The following is a 16,077-nucleotide window of genomic DNA, read 5'->3' on the forward strand; positions in this document are numbered from 1 at the left end:
TGGAATGTTCCAGGCACCTCCCAGTGTTTGGAAATAATGTCCTGAGTGATTTATTCTGGAACTGCCTTGTGCCCTACCAGGACAGCATCTATATGTCCCCTACTGAGAGGCATATATTTAGACCCGATGTCTGGAGGCACAGGTGGTAGCAATGGCTCTGCCTGAGGGACCTGCAGTGCCCCAGCAGCTTCTGTGAAGACCCTGAGACTGACAGCAGCACCAAGGGTTGCAGAGGGCCTTGGGGTGCAGCAGGCCAGGCCCCCAACTTCTGGACATGGTTGGCATCTGGGGACAGATGAGCCTTGTAAGTGCACTCAGGCCCGCTCTGCTGCTGTCCCTGCACATGGGCAGGCAGTGGCACAAGGTACCAGGCAAGAGGTTGGTGAGGGGATTGGCAGGTGTTCTGTGCTGTGAACGGTGACCATACAGAGCTCTACTGTCATCCACTCAGCCCCAGCAAGCAGTTGTCCTGGCCCCATCACGCTCTTTTTCTTCCTCTCTCCTTCACAATGCACCCAACCCCAGCCTTGCCTCAGCATCTCCACTGAGTCATGGATGCTGGCAGAAGTCTCAGAGCAGTGTGCTGGAGTTCTGGCACGTGTCTGTCTCCACTCTGTGGAGCGCTGCTGGCCTGCCCCCTCTTCTGCAGAGATAGGGATAGCTCGGGGCCACCACCTTCTCCCCAGGGGCTTGGGCTTGTCCCAGCTGCTGGACAAGGATTTGGGGACTACCTTTTGCCTCCACCTCTCAGGTGCAGGGACAAAGCAGTTTTCCTTTAAAACAGCCAATTTTACGTCTGTGGTGCCAGGAGTTTTGAGTCTCTTTTATAAATAGAAAAAGGTAGGAAAAAGAAGAGGGGGAACAGAAGGTGAAGGGGATTCCACTGGAACAGCTGTCACCTCCACAGCCCCACCCCCTCCACTCAGCATTGCTGTGCTCAGGGCTAGACCCAGAGGCTAAAAGGGCAGGAGCTGCTGGGACCCCAACTGCTGCAGTGGGGCTTCCAGTGATACTGCAGCAGTGGCACTGCCTGTTCACCCTGGTATTGGATGGTCCCAGGCGGGCATTGAGCTGGTGGGAGAGGTACGAGTTAAAGGGGCATCAGGCAGATATGAATTAAAAGGGCAGGAGCTAGCAGGCAGTCAGGAGAAGGTTTCAACTGCCCAGGGACAGGTGTAACAGGGGCCATGAGTCAGGGCTACCAGCCATCCTGTGGCCACCAGAGGTGGTAGCTGGCCACGAGTGGCTTCGATTTGGCAGTGCATGTGGTCCAGGGCCCTCTTGTGGGTCTGGCACCAGGCATGGCAGCAGTTGGGGGCGTGCTCAGGCTTCTCCATCATCTTCCTCCTCCCCACTCGAGTCCTGGGGGACCTGAGACAGTGCAGAAGGGGCTCAGTGGGCACAGGACCCCTAGAACATCAGGGTGGCAGGACGCCCGTGTCCTGCCCCTCTCTTTCCTGCCACCCACCTGCTGGCTAGGGTCACCATGCTGGGCCAGCCAGGGAGGAAGGGCAGCGACCATGTCCCCCGAGTCCGGGCGAGAGTGCTCCACTGTTGACTCATGGGCCATCTGCGGGGGGGGGGTGGACAAGGCTCCTAGAGAGAGGCTGGCACCAGCCAGCCAAGGGGTTGGGTGCCCACCCAACATTTCTATCAGCCTCATGCCCCTCTCAGGCAGGGAGGGAAACTGAGGCACAGTGGGTGACCAGCAGGGGCTGGGAGCTGCATACCAGTACAGGGGGTGCCCGGAAGAGGTAGCTGAAGGGGTAATAGAGGAAGTTGATGAAGGAGGCAGCATAGAGGTCTGCGTAGCGCATCAGCTGGTTGGCAAAGAGTGTCTGACGTGAGCCACAACGGAAGAGGCTGCCCATCTTCCCGTAGCACATGTCCATCTCATGTGTGACTTTCTGTAGGTGCAGCAGGATAGTCAGGGCACCCAACGGCACGTGGGGGGGCCCCCCACGGAGGAAGTTGTGGCAGGGGGGTGAGCTGAGCTGCGTGTCAGCTGGGATAGTGCCCTGGGTGTCACCTGGATCCGACGCTTGATGGAGCTGATGTCTGGGCGCTCACTACTGCCACTGTCCAAGTGCCTGGAATGGAACAGACCAGGCTAAGGGCTCACCTGGAGGGTTCCCCACAGGTGCTCCCACCCCTGCCTGCCTTCCACCCTAACCGACTCACTGGTACAGCTCGGCCAGGAAGAGATCCAGGCTCCGCAGCTCCTCAAACAGCTCTGCAAGGGCAACACGGCCAGCTCAGTGCAAGAGTATCACCCACTGCCCAGCATAACCAACAAAGAGGGTCAGGGCATGACCCACTGAGACAGTTTTGCCATTGAAGGATGTAGGAGGGTCCAGGCCACCTCCCTTTGCATGGCAAAGTCTGTGTCCCCAACCCGGCATTGCTCACCACTCTTCTCCGTCCAGACCTGCAGCTCACGGGCCAGCTCAGGCACCACCAGAAAGGTGCGCCAGCCCTGCCTCTTCTTGGATTTGAGGATGTCCCCGAAGATGTGGTCCCCCATGTAGAGGATGTCTTTGCCCTTCACACCCAGGAGGTCACACACCACATCTGAGGAGCCTGTGACAGCCGGGGGTCAAGGTGGAGAGGGTGGGCATGTCCCCCTATGCTGCCCACAGAGCCCAGACAGAGCCCCATTGGGTGCTTACCACCGGAGTAGACAGCACAGTGCTGGAGGGGGCCAGTGTATGTCCCAATGCGCAGCTTCCCCGTGTCCTGCAGGATAAGAGGACCCCAGGATGAGGACACTGTTGTCTGTGCCTGCTTGGTGTCCAACCAGCTGTGAATCTACCTTAGTGCCGAGATAGTGCCCACCACCCCAGCTAGCCCTGCAGTAGGGGAGAGGTCCCCACCGTGTCGACTTGGCGCAGGACAGTGCCCTCAGCAAAGAAGAGGGGCTTGCGGGTGTCCACCACAATCAGATCGAAATAGGACCTCCAAGGGCGCTGTGGGACGTCAGCCTGGGGATGCCAGGGAGGAGGTCAACAAGATGTTGATGGGCATCCTGCACCCACCACCCAGCCCACATGGGGACAGATTCACCTTGTCCTCATTGCTGAAGTCAAACAGGTAGGACATGATGGCCTGCAAGGACATTTGGCATCATCACTGCTGCCCCCAAGGAAGGCAGACCTCACCTGTGCTTCAACACGTCCCCTCTGCCTCCCCCATCTGAGCCAGGTGATGGGGGACATGGACATCCCCTACTCACATCAGTGTAGGTGTAGTCACTGTTGGTGGCCAGGAAGATCTTCCCCACCTCCTTCATGCGGCTCAGCAGCAGTGGGACACGGGGCTAGTGAGGGGCAAGTCAGTGGGGGGGAGCACGGGGGTGGGGCACAAGGAATTGACCGCGGGGAACAGAGTAGGGAGGGGTCCACAGGGGTCTGTACAACTCACATCCTTCACCACATATTTTTCCAGGTTCTCTAGCGTCTTCTCCTTGAGGCAACCCTGTAGAAGGGATGGAGTGGAGCTGGCCAAAATCTCCCAGGGTGTGCGTGTGGGAAAACCCCAGCACTCTCAGCACCCACCACGATCAGCCCCCTGCCCATTGCACCCACAGAGAGGTGGACATGGTCCATGGCCTCGCGCACATCCTGGAACATGCTGCGGAAGGACATGAAGAGGTTCCCATGCTTGTAGCCGGTGTCACAGCTGCAACAGTCAGGAAGGGAGGGGGTGAAGGGGCTGCCCTGCTAAGGGAAGGTCCTCCCAAGATTTAACCCCTGTCCAATCCAATACCAAGCCCCCACCCACCACCTCCCTCTTACTTGACATATCTGGAGCAGTTGGTGAAGAAGTCCACGAGACAGGCATAGAGGTGGGCCTCTGTGGGGGAGGGGTCTGTGAGATGGGGTGCAGGGCAGGACAGCAACCCAGGGTGGTCGGAGGGCTAGGACAATAGGGATTCTCACTCACCTGTGAGGTTGAAGAGAGTGTTGAGGATGTGGAAGCGCTTCATGTCGTCCCTCTGGATGAACTTGTTGGGGTAATAGTGGAGGATTTCGGCTCTGGGGAGGGAGCACGGAGCTGCACTCCACCCTGAGGGACCCCCAACTTCCCCTTGCCCTAGGGGTGCTGAATTCACAGACTCACCCCTTGAGGAAGCGGAAGCCATGGGCACAGACCAGCAGGTTCCCATGGGAATCCACCTTCAGCAGGTTCCCGTACAGGGCATCAAACACCAGCCCCCTGCACCACACAGCTGTCAGTGGATGGGGGACTCACTTCCCCTCCCATCTCTAGGACCCCCTTCACAAACTGACCGGGTGGGGAAGGTGGGATCATATTTGTAGGCAAGGATCTCAGGAGGGTACCCAATGGCGACAAGGTGCTCCAGCAACAGGGTGAAGGCCAGCTCCTCATAGTCAGGGGACTTGTACACTGCAGGGGGGAAAGGGGGATATGAGCAGGGGCTGGGGGGATCCCACCGCTACACCACCCTGCCTTAGGGCCTCCCCAAAACGCACTGGCCAAGGTGTAGTCCATGTCAAAGCCAAAGCACTTGATCTTCTCCAACGCCAGGCTCCGGTTGACAAAAATCCTGAGGGTGACCACGAGGGGAGTTACGGGATGAGGAGAGGTTTAGGGCTGGGGGTGGCACAGAAGAAAAGATGGGGTTGTGTCTCCCTATCCCAGTCGCTGGTCAGTGCTCTGGGAGGGCTGTGTGCTCATCCTAGCCCGGGGCCCCCACAGCAAGTTACTGGAGCAGAAAAATGGGCTGTGGAGCTGCAAATGGAGCTGGAAGAGGGAGGGGGGATAGTGAGCCCCTGTTTGGACCTGCCCCCACCCCGACATGTCTATATGACACCCAGGGCCTCTGCCCCCTCCCATAGCATCTTTCCCATACCTGAATCCCGGGGCCCCTTCTTCGGGCCTTGCTCCCCTCCCCATGTGCCCTCCCCACCTGTTCTTCCCCAAGCCCTTGCCCCACATCCCCGAGTCCGGCTGCCCCCGTTGCCCGTCAGTCCCGCCGCAGTCCTCAGCGCACCGGTGCTGGCAGTCCCTCCGCAGCGCCCGCGGATCGCCCTGCCCCGGGCCCCGGGCCGCCGCCGGGCCCCGCTGTCCCTCGCTGCCCATCGCCACCGCCTCCGGCCACCGCCTCCGGCCGCCGCCGCTTTAACGGGGCCCTGCAGGACCGCCCCTCCCCGGCCGGGCCCGGCCCCGCCTCGGGCAGCACAGCCAGCATGGAGCCGGGGCACCCCGAGACGGTGACCCCCAAATGCGGCAGTCATCCCCCCCATGCGGTACGGACACCCTCTCACGCGTGGGCCCCGCACACGGGGAGTGCTCCCTATGCCCTCCCCGTTCCTCGGCCGTGCCACTGCGCTGCCCCCATCGTCCCCCCCCGGGCCCGGAGCCCTGGGCTGCTGTTTGCCCAGCGGCGCCGCTGGCAGCGGGAAGAGCCCGACGACAAATCATTAACCGGGGTCAGGGACCTGACCCCGCCGCCGCCCCGATGGGAGCGCATCCGCCCCGGCCTCACACCAGGGGGAGATGGGGATACGAGGGAACACCCCCGCCCCACCGGGGCTGCGTTAGCGTCTCCACGCAGCACGTAAAGCACCTCTGGAAACCCACGTCTGTTGGACCACTCCCCCAGCACTCCCAGATGCCCCCACCGAGGTTCTTGCGACAGCCCGGGGCCGCTGACGTGGGGACCTGGGACCGGCCTTGACCCAGGCAGGAGGGAGCATCCCACGGCCCATGGAGGGGCAGCGCAGAAGCTGTTGACCCAGGGCTGTGGAGGGACAGACACACACCCCCACAGACGGCGAATGGGGCTGACGACGGGGGCAGGAGCCGTCCCCAAGTGCAGGGCCCCGATAACCCCTGCGCAGGGCTGTTTACAGCCCCTCCCATGATACAGGCTCTTATCTTTGTCCCCAGCTCGCTCCTGGGGCACAGGGCCAAGGTAGGGAGGGCTATGGGGCAGCGCCTGGACCCCACCGTATCCCAAATCCCCAGAACCACAGGCAGCACTGGCATACGAAGGAAATCTTTATTAAGTCCGAGGTAGCAGCAGTGACGGGGGCCAGAGGGCAGGCCCCAGGACCCCCGAGCAGGATGGTGTCCACAGCACTACGGCAATGGAGACAAAGCTGAACACTGCAGAGCCTGCAAGAGGGGTACTCCACGACTCCCCAGCCCTTTGTTCCAGGGCAGGCAAGGACGAACCTGTCCTTCCCTCAAGAAATCACTACCCGGAGAGCAGTAGAAATGAGAAAGTGGCCCCCAGTAACTGCTTATCTACAGCTACAGCAGATCGGGGGCTCACCTGGGGGCAGATACAGCCCTGGTAGCATCCCCCCCACAATGTTAGCGCCAAGACAGTTATATTAAAAAAAAAAAAAAAGATACTTCAGTGACAGCACTATGCGCGGATGGGCGCAGCCGCCACCCCACAGCAGGCAGCCTCAGTGGCTCCTCGGGGGAGGACAGCAGTGGGAAGCAGGAGCAGTAGGAGCCCTGGTGCCCTCACACCTTTAGGACTCCGAACCTGAAGACAGCCATGATGGCAGCGCTAATGAGGCCAGAGATGGGAACAGTGACGAACCACGCCATGAAGATGTTTCGGAAGAGGCGCCAGTCCACTGCCTTCCTGGAACGTAGCCAGCCCACGGAGACCACAGAGCCCACCTGCCCAAGGAGTAGGGGCACAGCTCAGCACCAGAGCAAGCATCTGCACCCCCTAAAACATGCACTCCTTCACCCCCCAGGCCGGAGCCCTGGGTCCTGCTCCAGCCTGTGGGGACCTCACAGTGCACAGGCAAGGAGTGCGGGACAAGGATCTGCCACCCCAGAGGGGTGACAGGACCCTGCAGCACTTGGGTTCCCATGGTTTCTTGGCAGAGTCTAGGGGACCATGAAAGGGGTTTTGTTCTCCCATCATCTCCCAAGTGTCCCAGGAACCCACCCCGTGGCTGGGCAGCCACTGCCACCTCACATTGAGATGCAAGCAGCAGAGCTGGGAGCTGACAGTGGCCAGCGGCCCAGAGTGGGGCCTCCAACACAGCTCAGCCCTGTGAGCATCAAGATTCGGGAACACTGAGCTCACAATGTGCCAAAGCCATCCCTCCACCTTCCTACCTTGCAGTGGGTTGTGCTGATTGGGAGGCCAACATTGGAGGCAATGACCACCGTCAATGCTGATGCCAGCTCAATGCTGAAGCCACTGAAGAGACAAGAAAGCAGATCAGTACTGGGCACTAGATACCCCAAAAAACCCAGTGGGCTCAAGATAGCACAGCTTGGCTCTCCAGACCCCTGGATGAACCCCCCTAGGATGCAGCAAGGCGTTGGAACCACACACATCCCAGCTCCACCACTGAAACCCCAGGAAAGAAGGGAGAGTGGCTCCTGGAGCAGAATGCAGCTCTCAGGCTGCCTGGAACCTTCCCTCTGCTCCATGGTAGCCCTTACCTGGATGGTGTGATGGGAGTCAGGTCCTTTCCCATTGTCTGGATGACTCTCCTTCCCCAGACCCACAAGCCAATGCAAATCCCTGCACCCCCATAGAGAAGCAGCCAGATGGGAGTTGCCACCTTGGTAGCCACATCACCCGTCTGGTAGACCAGGAAGAGTGCAACCAGGGGCCCAATGGCATTGCTGGAAGAGAAAGGGGATCCAGTCTAGAGGGCCAGAGGCTCTTGGCAAGATAGAATATGAACTGGATAGTGACAGATATAAGTGGAAGTGTTCAAGGCCAGGTTGGATAGTGCATGGAGCAACATGTCCATGGCAGAGGGCTGGAACAAGATGATAAATTTAAGGTCCTTCCACCCCAAACTATTTTGTGACTCCAAGATTCTGTGAGCACTAGCCCCAGCTAGTAGCCTCCCTGGCTCCCACTAACTCCACTGACCTGACATCATTGCCACCATGAGCAAAGGAGCCAAAGCAGGCCGTGAGGATCTGCAGGAACTGGAAGAGTAGGGACACCTCAGGCTTATCCTGCTCATGCCACTCTTCCAGGGACCTACTGCTGCCCTTGCAGTCACTGGCACCCAGCTCTGCCTGGGCTGTGTTCAGGTCCACATCTGCAGCTGGGTGTGCATCCGCTACTGCGTTGCAGTAGCTCGTGTAGCTGTCCATGCGGACCCTCTTCTTAGTGTCCACCACAGACCAGCTCAGCTTCTCCCCATCCTCGCTGTCCCTGGCACGCAGAGAGTCCAGGGGCATGCCACAGATGGCCATGGTGTAGGAGGTATAGCTGTTATTGCGCCGCAGAGGCTTGTCCCCCGAGTCCCCCATGCAGTCCCCCATCTTGGCTAGATGCAGCTTGTGCAGCAGCTCCTTGTAGAGGCCAGAGTCCTTGTGCACAGTGTGGTACTGGTATTGCCCACCTGAGGCCAGCTGGTGGCCCACTGCCTGGCTCAGGTGGACCAGGTTGCCATTGGGCAGCTGCACAGCTCCTGCCAGTAGGAACAGCAGGTGGAGGGGTTAGCACCAAGGGTTGCCTGGGGTTGGGGAAGTCTCACCACCTGTTTCACCCCCTGCTACTCACCACTATCAATGCTTGTTTCCTTGAGGTCGAGGCTGGGAAGCCTCTCCTGCTCCGGGGCCTCCTCCAGCTCCCCCAGGTTGAAGGAGACCATCCTTTCCTCCACCACTGCCCGGAGGGGGATGGCTGACCCTGCATCAGCAGCGGGGCCCTTGGCATCACTCAGGGGCATCTTGGCCTCCTCTTGCTCCTCCTTTGAGCAAACGTTCTTCTCCATCAAGGGGCTTTCAGAAGGACTTGATTTTATCTCTCCTGTGAAGAGGGGCAGCCACCATCAAAGCCCTTTCCACCACTGCACCCAATGCCAGCAGCAAGCCCACACCCCTTGCCACTCAGATTTATGGCAGCCAAATAAAATTTACAGCTCCTCCTCATCCTGAACTTTGGAAACTGCTGGACAGCCAGACCTTGTCCCAGGCACAACAGCCAAACCATCTAAGCCAACTCATCTCCTATTTTTAGGCACTCCCACCCACACTGGGTGTGGTGAACACCATTATGAGGCTGTTATGTCAGTAGTGTCTAGTGCAGAGGTTCCTCTTTGGGCCATGTTTGTCCCATCCCTGTGGGCAGTGGGATGTTCTGGACTGGCTATGACCCCTGAAGCTGACAGAAAGGCGCCCAGAAGAGCCCAGCTCCTCTACCAGCCCAGCAGCTCCAGACTGGGCTCTTCTCCAGCTTCCACTGGTAGATGACAAACCCAAACAGGAGCTTCTCTCCACCTCCCAAAGGCAGCCTGGTTTCCTGTCCACCCTGGGGAGGCAAACCAGCAGCACCCAGCCATGGAAGCTGAGGCTGTTCCTCCACCTTTAACAGGAAAAGCATGTTTTCTCCAGGTGAAAACATGAGGTCAGCTCCTTCAGACAAACCAAAACCAAAACCGCCTTCTTGTCATAAACATGACCATTTCCCTGTCACTTTGTTTGCCTCGAGGACTAGGTTGTAGCATCAACCCTTCATCCTGGCATCTAGTCCCAGCAGAACTGTCTCCCCCTGCATGCCCACCTCCTCCCAGGGATGCTGTGGGCAGGCAAGGAGCATGTCTGCCAGGCAGAATAGCCCACCTCACCTCACCTCACCGGGAGGAATTAAGTTAAACAGCTGGCATATTGTCAAGAGCAGCCATAAAGCTGTTAATCACACCCCAATTACACCAGCACAACAAGGACATCCCCTCATCACCAACTCCCAAGGCCCCAGCTTGCACACATCATTGATATTCAGGACCACATGTAGTTCCAAGCACTGCTCTGGAAGCAGAGCTCAGGGCTGATCCTTTGGATGCCTTTCAATAGAATGTTTTGGGCTTTTTTTTTTTTTTTTTGCTACAGGGAAAGGATTTCATCAGCTTTAAACTTGTGATCTGCATCAGCCAGGCCAAGGATTGCTCAGCAGGTATGAAGAGATTAAAGGTTACAACAGGCACATTGTCTCTTGCCTTCTCTCTCCTCTATTAGAGTGGGACCAGTTGTCTGATACTTCCAAAGCTCCAGGAGAGATCACCCTGCAGATCAGTCAGCCCCAGACACTGCTCAGCAGCACAACAGCTGCTCCTGGAGGGGTTTTAGGTGCCTGGATGGGAGCAGGCAGAGCCTAGTGTGGTGAGTGCCCCAGTGATTTGAAGCAGGTTAAACCCTGAGGATTCTGTTAATAACAGCCCCACAGCTAATGGGATCTCCCACTGGGAAGAGAAGTCGGTTAGGCAGAGCGTGCCCTGCCCCAAGGATTGCAAAAGGATGTGGTACTTACGGTCGATTTTCTTCTTCATTCTCGGACATACAAAGAACCAGACGACAAGAGCACAGACAACAGCACTCCCCGCCGAAATTAGGAGGATACCCCACAGAGGAAGTTTGTCAAAGCCCAGCACTAGGAAATAAAACAACGGATCTTTGAAAACCTCTGGGCAAAACCCTCCTCAATATATGACATTGGTTTTCCCAGGCACAGGGACTCCATCATCTGCAATAGCCCTGAGCTAATCCACCTGCCAGAGAGAAACACTACTGGGAAGGCATCACTGACCACACCGAGACCCCAGGTATACTCTCTGAACCCCACGGGTGATAGCCCCATCAGCAGCTCCTTTCCCCAGCCAAACCCTGTACAGAGTGGTGCATGCCCCAGACTCCACACAGCTCTTGTCTCCTCATTTGCTGCAATATCAAAGGAAAAAACACCTCCCATGCTGCAGTGCCAGTGCTGCTTCCCTGCTCTGGAGAGGACATAGAAGCTTGGGCTGCTCCCCCTGAAGCTCACCAACTCCTCCAGCTGCTGGGGAAGGCAGTTCTTCTGCTCCAGGAGTCAATGGAAATTTAGACTTCATGGCATCTGAGGTGATACATGACCCACTTAGGAGCATTCTCACAGGCAGCCTGACTTTGAGCAGAGGTCTAGCATCACACAACCCCAGGCAGGGCATCAGGTGCTTGTGACAATCCAAACCCTGGATTTGTTGTGGCAGGCAGTGACTTACTGCTCCTGAAGCAGCCCAGACACCTCTCTCAGGCACAGGTCTGCCAGCAAACGCTATGCTCGAGCAACCTAGAGCTCATGCAGCAGTTAAGGACTCAGGATAAACACTGATTTGGGCATGCCAAACGATCAAGTGGTTTTGGAGCAGCCCCAGTGCCCCCAGCAGCACCTGTCCTCCTCTCTCCCATGTTGGAGAGCCCGGGGAAGGGGAAGCTGACATCCTTCCAAAAAATTTTCCAGCCACTGTTTACAGAGCAAACCCTGCTAGAGCCAGCACTGCCTGCCCGCATCCCACCTCCAGAGGCTCCTCCACAACAGGAAACCCATGCTCACACCAAAAAACAGCTCAGGCCAAGTCATCCCAGCAAACAATAGAGGTGACTGAGCCTCTGGCTCCACGGGCAAATCCAGCTGTCCCTGCTGAGCCCTCTCAGTCCTGCTCATGATCTGTCCCCTGCAACCCAGCATCTTAGTTTGGCTTTTCCAACTGAAGCTCAGACTCTGCAGCACACGGGCCAGCTCTTCCTGACATGAGTCATTAGCTTGTTTTTAGGGATAGGATGAACCAGGAGGCTCAGCCCCATCCCTTGCTCCTGGGCCCACCACCAGCAGCCTGAGGAATCTCTTCAGCAGTCAGCAGATACCTGAGTTTTAGCACAGGTAAGAGAAGGGAGGGGGAAGGCATGTTATTGGCCAGTCCTGAGAAGTCTAAGGAGAAAGGTCTGGAGGAGTTTAGTTTGAGCAGGTCTCTTTGCTTGGACAACTACCTAGCCCAGACAGTGCAGGCTAGCCTGCTGCTTTCCGTAACCGGCACAGGCCAGCCGCCTTCTAGGAGATCTCAGTCCTGTAAAGCAAAAAAGGGGTAAATCGTGCATTTAATGGACGCTTTAGAAATCACTTCAAAATTCAGGTTCAAACATTCTGCTGTGCACTTACAGGGCGCCCCAGTGTACATGATGGAAAAGAGGTTGATTCCCACCGTGCAAGCATAGAAGACGGGCAAAGCTCGCAGGCCGTTGGGAACAGGATCTGCCTGGAAAACACAGATCAGTGCTGTAGACAGGCAGACTGGGGGCTGTGTGTAGCAGCCAATGAGCAGCTGAACAACAGAATCTTTCCAGAAGGGGTTTGTGCCCTCAGTCATCTATAGATGACAGCTCCCAACAGCCTTTATTCACTGTAGGAAACACCTACAGTCAAATGCTCCCCAGCTGGGAGAGCAGAAGGTAGCACAATACCTGGGTTCCACAAGGCTCCCCAGAGAGTTAGGGCAGGCTCCAGCACTCCCAAGCCTGGAAGAACTTATCCCTACCTGGCTTCTGAACCCGTCCTCTGGCTCCCCAAACTGCCACTTCCACTTACATCTTTCTTTCAATTCCCCATGAACTTTCAAAGCTTTTACCCTTTGCAGCTGACTTGAACAAAATAAGAAGTCCATTACTCACAAAGGAGCTTATTTGACCACATACCTGGCAGCAAGGCCCTCACCTCAGCAGCAGGAGTGTTTAATCCCCACTGCTTGCCCAGCAATTGGGATTTGGCATCAGGACAAGCACACCAAGCCTTCCTGAATGCCAAGCAGCACAGAGCAACCGGACTGTTCAGCACCAGAATGGAGCATGACAGGGACAGCCCCATTTTGGGAGGCTCGTTACACAAGGTTACTGTGACAGTGGTGACACTGAGCTGTTTTAAAGGCTGCCAGTGATAAGATCTTAACATCTCCTGAATCGTAAAACTTAAAGGAATTTAACCTCTGATATGCAGAGGAAAAGGCTGGAATGTCTCTGCATAGCTGTGGTCCCAGGTAGAAGCAATGTGGTTTCCCCTGCCCCAGGAAGAATTCTGTCCTTGCCAACTGAGGATAGCCATGGCTGTGGATCACCACCTTCACTTGAAACCTCCCCCGAGGAAAAAAATCCTTACACCAGGATTTTGGGAAAGTCCAACTGACAGCTCAGGTCTTATCAATTCTGAGTTACTTCACTACTGGGAAACAGGGTTGATCCTGCTGAAGCCAGGCAGAACAACTCCCATGTTTCAGAGAGAAGGCGATGCCTCAAAACCTTACAGGTCCACTCTGGAGTGACCACAGGCCCCATTTTCTCACCTCTTCAACTCCCCAAGTTGGCTCCTCTGGTGCCAACACACACTCCAGAAAATGCCAGGAGAAGCCCTGGTGACCGTAAGCCAACCAACAAGTCCATTGAGAGCAGCCAAGAGCCCCTAAGTGTCAGAAAACAAGGCACATAGCCCTTACCTTACAGAGGATGAACCTCTGGACGAGGAAGAACAGGATAGCAGACATGATGCCCGAAAGAAGGGGTGAGATGAACCAGGACAACACTACAAAGTAGGAGGCACAATCAGCATCCTGCTGCTGGAAAAGGAAGTCCGGGGACACATGGGGTCCACTGCTGGGGTGGTCCTGCCAGGTGGACTTACCAATCTTCAGCAACTCAGACCATTTGACACCATCTTGCCCTTGGGCCACCAGTGAGAAGCCAATTGTCGCTCCAACAATGCAGTGGGTACCAGAAATGGGAAGCTTCAAGAACGAAGCCATCAGCTGCCACACGGCAGATCCTGGAGAAGAAGCAGCCTACTAAGAAAGCCATCACCAGGGCACCCTGGGACATACTGCTCCCACACTGTGACCTCCCTGCTCCTTACCGGACATGGCGCTGATCGAACCTGCCATCAGCAGCGCCTGTGTGGAGTTGTACATCTCTACATCAATCAGACCCTTCCGGATGGTCTCACTGACCTTGGCTCCCAGCAGGACAGAGCCCACCGTCTCAAAGATGCTGGCCAGGATGCAGGCCTGCCGCAGGGTCACCACCCCCGAGCCCACAGCCGTGCCGAAGGAGTTAGCCACATCGTTTGCACCAACAGAGAAGGCCAGGACGAAGGCAATGATGAAGCCCAGGATCAGCATCCAGAGGAAGTCAGCCATAGGGACAGTGGGCACGGTGGGGGTCGGTTCCATGGTGGGGGCGGGGCGATGGGTTAATAAATTAGGTATAAAATTAAATAGAGGGATCGCTATAGGACTCGGGGGGGCTGCGACGTCCTACAGGCCCGTCGGTCGCAGGGGCTGGGGGCTGGGTGCCGCGGCATGGTCCGCGCCTCTCTTCATCCTGCAGGAAGGACAGAGCTTAGCAGGATGAGCACCGGATACCGGCCCTTCCCGCCGCCGGTAACGGCCGCTCCCGCGCGCGCCACCGCCCCCTATCGCCGCCATGTGTGCGTATGTGTCCGCCCCTGCCCGTCACCTCCGCTCACCAGCTGGGCCGCGCCGCGCTAACCGGGAATCCCCAACTGCGCTCCCGCCTTGCTGCCGCTCCGGACGCGCTCCCCGCTCGGCCCTCGGCAGATCACGGCAGGTCCCGTCCACCCCCGCCGCCCAGACTGACACGGTCACAGCGCCCGGCGCGCTTTAACACCGCCCTCCGTCCCCACGTGACCAAAGCTCCGCCCCCCGCCGTGGCCCGGCACCGCCCTCGCTGTCCATTGGCCCGCTCGCCGCGGGAAGGGGCGGGGCCGCACGCATTGGGCAGCGCCGAGCACGGAGCCGGGCTCAGCTCCGCCCCTCCGCGCGGGCACCGCGCCTGAGAACCACGTGCGCGCTCGGTGTTCCGCGGGGTGCGGGGATGGCCGCGCGGGCACCGGCACGGGAATGGCATAGCCCGGCGCGGCCCGGCCCTGCCCGACGGTGGGCTGACTCGACTCTGTCACGGCCCAGCACTAGAGTGGCACATCCTGACTCAGATGTGTGCTCTGCCCTGGCGTTGTTTGGCTCAGCCCTGCACGGGTGTGGCCTTGACGGGGTTCACGCACATCTGGCACGGCTTGGCACCGATGTGGGCTCTGCTCAGTGTGTGGCACGGGCACAGGCCAGCACGTGTGAGGGCCCAGGCTGGGCTCCAGCACAGCCTGACACATTTTGACATGGGCGTGGGTCTGGCCCATTTGTGGAACGGCTCTGCTCAGCTCCAGTATGATCAGCCTGTGCCAGGCACAGCAGCAGTGCTGCACCAGCCTAGGCAGGCACTGAGCTGCTGACCACTGCGCTGGCATTCCAGCTCTGAACTGACATCACGCATGGGCCTTGTGCCCACACCGGTTGAGACCAGCACCCAGCAACAGCACCAGCCCAGGGGGTATCATCAGCATGTGTGGCCTCAGCAAGGGCCACAAATGGGGACTGAAATCAGGATCAACCATAGCACCAGCATCCACAGCTGCGTGGTGGCAGCTCAGTGGATCCTGCAAGGTCCCAGGCCGTCCTGCTGGGTTTCCCCCAGCACCTCCAGCCTGGGTGACACAGGCTGGGTGAACCCCTGCCCAGGGCTAGTGCACAGCCCTCTGTGCACACAGCCCCATGTGCACATGCCCATGCTGGGAGCACACGCGTGCCCTGAGCAGGGTGAGCTCTAGTACCCATTCCCATCTTAGAGTGATCATTGCCCAGCAGGAAGCACGGCTCAGTGGTCAGAGGCCACAGGCAGCCCCAGGGCAGCGGGTCAGCCGGCATGGGAAGCTGGGGTGTCTGGCCAGGGGTTGTGCCACTGCACGGGTCAGCGGCTGGGGGCTGGCCAGAGCTGGGCCATTGCACGCCATCACGTCATGGGGACACTAGTGACAAGGGGCTGCAGATGGCACCTGGTGCGGGGGGGGAAGTGGCCAGGGTGCCCCAGCCCTGCTGCATCACTGCCCCTGCGTCACCCGGCCAGAGTCCGTCCTGTGTCCCCATGGGCCCCGTGTCCAGGGCCACGTGCAGCGCTGGGTGTGCAGGGACACAGCACAAGCTGGGCCTAGGGGGTAAGGAGGGATGTGTACCTGGAGCCTGGGGACTTCTTGCCACTCTCAGCTTGCCAAAGCAGTAGCAGGGGCTGACCCCACAACTTTACGCTGTCCCCACTCCACATTCCTGTCACCACTGGGTGTCCCCATTTGCTCTAGGTCCCCATTCGCCTAGAGAACTGGGGAGGAACCTGCGGCACGAGTCCCTGGATGAAGCTGGAAGGATCCGTGTTCTGGGCCCCCAGATCCCATAACCCTGTACCCCCAAA

At 58.2% G+C, this 16,077-nt stretch overlaps 2 protein-coding genes across 16 annotated transcripts; both read right to left on the reverse strand.

The window, feature by feature from the left end:
• Positions 1 to 802: 802 nt before the first annotated feature.
• LOC106862416 (cytosolic purine 5'-nucleotidase) lies at positions 803 to 5,300 on the reverse strand. 15 transcript variants are annotated; one of them, XM_014891398.2, is made up of 18 exons: positions 5,015 to 5,168; positions 4,494 to 4,567; positions 4,290 to 4,407; positions 4,120 to 4,215; positions 3,943 to 4,034; positions 3,795 to 3,852; positions 3,585 to 3,678; positions 3,421 to 3,474; positions 3,233 to 3,316; positions 3,064 to 3,105; positions 2,874 to 2,981; positions 2,670 to 2,736; positions 2,410 to 2,580; positions 2,182 to 2,233; positions 2,030 to 2,090; positions 1,731 to 1,907; positions 1,469 to 1,570; positions 803 to 1,371 (listed from the first exon to the last, which is right to left on the reverse strand). In XM_014891398.2, the coding sequence occupies exons 1-18, from the start codon at positions 5,101 to 5,103 to the stop codon at positions 1,324 to 1,326; spliced, it is 1,587 nt and encodes a 528-aa protein (XP_014746884.2). In that variant the 5' UTR covers positions 5,104 to 5,168; the 3' UTR covers positions 803 to 1,323. The 15 variants fall into 15 exon arrangements, 14 of the variants coding, with proteins under 14 accessions (XP_014746884.2, XP_088036138.1, XP_088036144.1 ...); XM_088180012.1 differs by having other exon boundaries at positions 1,469 to 1,596; XM_088180018.1 differs by having other exon boundaries at positions 1,469 to 1,596; positions 4,494 to 4,614; positions 5,015 to 5,142.
• Positions 5,301 to 6,006: 706 nt separating this feature from the next.
• Positions 6,007 to 14,456, reverse strand: SLC20A1 (solute carrier family 20 member 1). Its single transcript, XM_014891400.2, has 11 exons — positions 14,288 to 14,456; positions 13,676 to 14,142; positions 13,448 to 13,588; positions 13,263 to 13,348; positions 11,939 to 12,035; positions 10,277 to 10,396; positions 8,531 to 8,779; positions 7,889 to 8,438; positions 7,447 to 7,632; positions 7,114 to 7,198; positions 6,007 to 6,663 (listed from the first exon to the last, which is right to left on the reverse strand). The coding sequence occupies exons 2-11, from the start codon at positions 13,989 to 13,991 to the stop codon at positions 6,502 to 6,504; spliced, it is 1,992 nt and encodes a 663-aa protein (XP_014746886.1). The 5' UTR covers positions 13,992 to 14,142; positions 14,288 to 14,456; the 3' UTR covers positions 6,007 to 6,501.
• Between the last annotated feature and the right edge of the window lie 1,621 nt (positions 14,457 to 16,077).

This window comes from Sturnus vulgaris, chromosome 28 (assembly GCF_052056855.1).
Source record: "Sturnus vulgaris isolate bStuVul1 chromosome 28, bStuVul1.hap1, whole genome shotgun sequence".
Classification (NCBI taxonomy): Eukaryota; Metazoa; Chordata; class Aves; order Passeriformes; family Sturnidae; genus Sturnus; species Sturnus vulgaris.

What these genes read in the sequence shown, in the direction of transcription:
- LOC106862416 (XM_088180011.1), bottom strand. Translation starts at nt 5,267, where the DNA reads ATGGGGGGGATGACTGCCGCATTTGGGGGTCACCGTCTCGGGGTGCCC. An exon ending in CGGAGGGACTGCCAGCACCG is followed by an intron (nt 4,408 to 5,014) that starts GTGCGCTGAGGA and finishes TCCCCCCTGCAG; the next exon opens with TGTACAAGTCCCCTGACTAT. An exon ending in TCCTGCGCCAAGTCGACACG is followed by an intron (nt 2,737 to 2,873) that starts GTGGGGACCTCT and finishes CTTATCCTGCAG; the next exon opens with GACACGGGGAAGCTGCGCAT.
- SLC20A1 (XM_014891400.2), bottom strand. Translation starts at nt 13,991, where the DNA reads ATGGAACCGACCCCCACCGTGCCCACTGTCCCTATGGCTGACTTCCTC. An exon ending in CATGTACACTGGGGCGCCCT is followed by an intron (nt 10,397 to 11,938) that starts GTAAGTGCACAG and finishes TTTATTTCCTAG; the next exon opens with TGCTGGGCTTTGACAAACTT. An exon ending in CATGGTGGCAATGATGTCAG is followed by an intron (nt 7,633 to 7,888) that starts GTCAGTGGAGTT and finishes TTTCTCTTCCAG; the next exon opens with CAATGCCATTGGGCCCCTGG.